At 65.4% G+C, this 2345-nt stretch overlaps 1 protein-coding gene across 1 annotated transcript in view; it reads left to right on the top strand.

Moving 5' to 3' along the window:
* Positions 1-2345, top strand: part of RAB11B (RAB11B, member RAS oncogene family) — a 12747-nt gene extending 10402 nt beyond the window's left edge. Inside the window, exons 3-5 of the mRNA XM_008063940.2 lie at positions 688-881; positions 1066-1146; positions 1933-2345. Of these exons, the coding sequence (XP_008062131.1) occupies positions 688-881; positions 1066-1146; positions 1933-2078 (421 nt within the window). The 3' untranslated portion in view covers positions 2079-2345. The remainder of the gene's footprint in view (positions 1-687; positions 882-1065; positions 1147-1932) is intronic.

The raw sequence follows: 2345 nt of genomic DNA, 5'->3' as shown, positions 1-2345 counted from the left end.
TGGGTGGGCGGAAAGGATATGTGACAGCTGGGCAGGCAGCACTGGGCAGCAGCAGGGAGCGGAGGGCGGAGGCAGCCCTGGCAGTTGTCCTCAGAAGCCCCCAGGAGCTGGGGTCAGGGGCGCCCCCGGGCAGACCAGGGCCCAGCCTTGGCCACACGGGGGCACCGCAGGGGCCTGGCTTGGGCCACTCCACTCCGCCCCCACCCTCCCAGCGCTCCTCCCTCCTGAGGCTCACCCCTTGTCCCTCCCCAACGGGGCTGGCCTCTGCACCTCCAGGGCTCCCGGCCATCAGGCCCCATCCGGGATGCTCCTCCTGGTCCCTCGCAGTCCCCAGCTGTTCCCACCACCTCCATGCCACAGCCCGGGTGTCTTTGTACCCTCTCACCCGCCTCCTTTCTTGGGAGCCATGGGCACCTGTCTCCTCAGTGGCCTTTGCACAGCTGCTGTCTCTTTGTCCCCCTTTTTTGGTGTCCTCGTGGTGTCTTCTGCCTCGAGGCCCTCACCTGTCCCCCCGGGTGCCACGTTCCGGAGCTGATCCTGGGAGCAGACACGGGCCTCCCTCGAGGCCATGCGGGTCACCCTCGACTGGGCCCTGGTGGCCTTCCCTGGGTGTGATGCGCGGGCTGGTTCCCGCGAGGCCACCGCTGCCCAGGGAGCTCCTCCAGAGAGGCTCGCTGTCCCCCCCAGGTACTACCGCGGCGCAGTGGGCGCCCTGCTAGTGTATGACATCGCCAAGCACCTGACCTACGAGAACGTGGAGCGCTGGCTGAAGGAGCTGCGAGATCATGCGGACAGTAACATCGTCATCATGCTGGTGGGCAACAAGAGTGACCTGCGCCACCTGCGCGCCGTGCCCACCGACGAGGCCCGCGCCTTTGCAGGTGAGCTGCGGGGTGGCCGCAGGAGGCGCGGAGGCCGGGAGGCCCCCGCCGGGTCCGGCCACACGGCAGCCTCCCCTCCCTGGGGAGGGCCCTGGTGTCCCGGGCCAGGCAGACGGGTCCTCAGGAGGTGTGCAGGACCGTCACCCCCGCCTCCCGCTCACCTGGGCAGTATTCTCTGTTCCAGAAAAGAACAACTTGTCCTTCATCGAGACCTCAGCCTTGGATTCCACCAACGTAGAGGAAGCATTCAAGAACATCCTCACAGGTGGGCACAGGGCCAGAGGGGTAGGGTCGGGAGGGCACAGCCAGCCAGGCTGACGCAACCTTGAGCCTGGCCTGTTAAGCCTGCCCGTCCGGTGACACAAGGACAGACAGGGCACATTCCGTGGGGTCTGGCCAGATCTGACCCTTGCTGGCACACAGGACACAGAAGACCTCCTTACCCCAGCCCCCGTGGGTGGATCCTGCCTTGGCTTGCGGGGCTTCAGGGAGGCCCTTGGCTTCCTGGAGTTGACTTACTAAATTTTTTGTAGAGAATGGGATCTTGCTATGTTGCCCTGGCTGGTCTCAAACTCCTGGGCCCAAGTGGTCCTCCTGCCTCAGCCTTCCCAGTAGCTGGGACTACAGGCACATGCCACCATGCCTGGCTAATTTTTTGAGTTTTGATTTTTCTTTCTTTTTTTTTTTGTGGAGACAGTGTCTCACTGTGTTGCCCAGGCTGGTCTCAAACTCCTGGACTTAAGCCATCCTCCGCTTCAGTCTCCCAAGGTGCTGGGATTACAGGAGTGAGCCACTGCACCTGGCCTGGAGTTTATTTTCAAGGGGGGGGGCTCTGATCTTAGGGAACCCAAAGCCAGGGTGCTGTGACCAGATGTGGGTCTCAGGCTGCTGAGTGCACAGCCCGCGAGCGAGCAGGTGACAGTCCTGGAGCCAGCCCCTGTCACAGCTATCTCGGCGGTGGGGGCCTCAAGGGGGGCTTCGGAGCCCTGCAGGAGGCAGTCCCCGCGTGGGCAGGCACAGCTCACTCCCGGCAACCTCCCCCCTCCCGCAGAGATCTACCGCATTGTGTCACAGAAGCAGATCGCCGACCGCGCAGCCCACGACGAGTCCCCCGGCAACAACGTGGTGGACATCAGCGTGCCGCCCACCACGGACGGACAGAAGCCCAACAAGCTGCAGTGCTGCCAGAACCTGTGACCCCGCGCCCGCCCCAGCGTGCGTGCACGTCCGCCTGTCCCCTCCCCGCTGTCCCTCTGTGACCGGCTGGCTCCCGCCCTCCCAGTGGGCTCCACACGGCCGGGCCGGGGCCCAGGAAGAACAGGAGCCAGTGGCACCCCCGTCCTGCCCAGGGGAAGCTAGAGCCACGCTTGCTGCACCAACTCGGGCCTAGTGGGCGTCTCGGCGGGGTGGGGAGGGCGGCAGGATGGACAGGGCCGCCAGAGGCAGGAGGACGGGCGGCCGGAG

Source organism: Carlito syrichta, unplaced genomic scaffold (genome assembly GCF_000164805.1).
Source record: "Carlito syrichta isolate Samal-C Ts95f unplaced genomic scaffold, Tarsius_syrichta-2.0.1 Scaffold307152, whole genome shotgun sequence".
In the NCBI taxonomy this organism is placed as follows: Eukaryota; Metazoa; Chordata; class Mammalia; order Primates; family Tarsiidae; genus Carlito; species Carlito syrichta.
The sequence above is the reverse complement of the archived record's forward strand: the minus strand, read 5'-3'. Positions and strand labels throughout refer to the sequence as shown.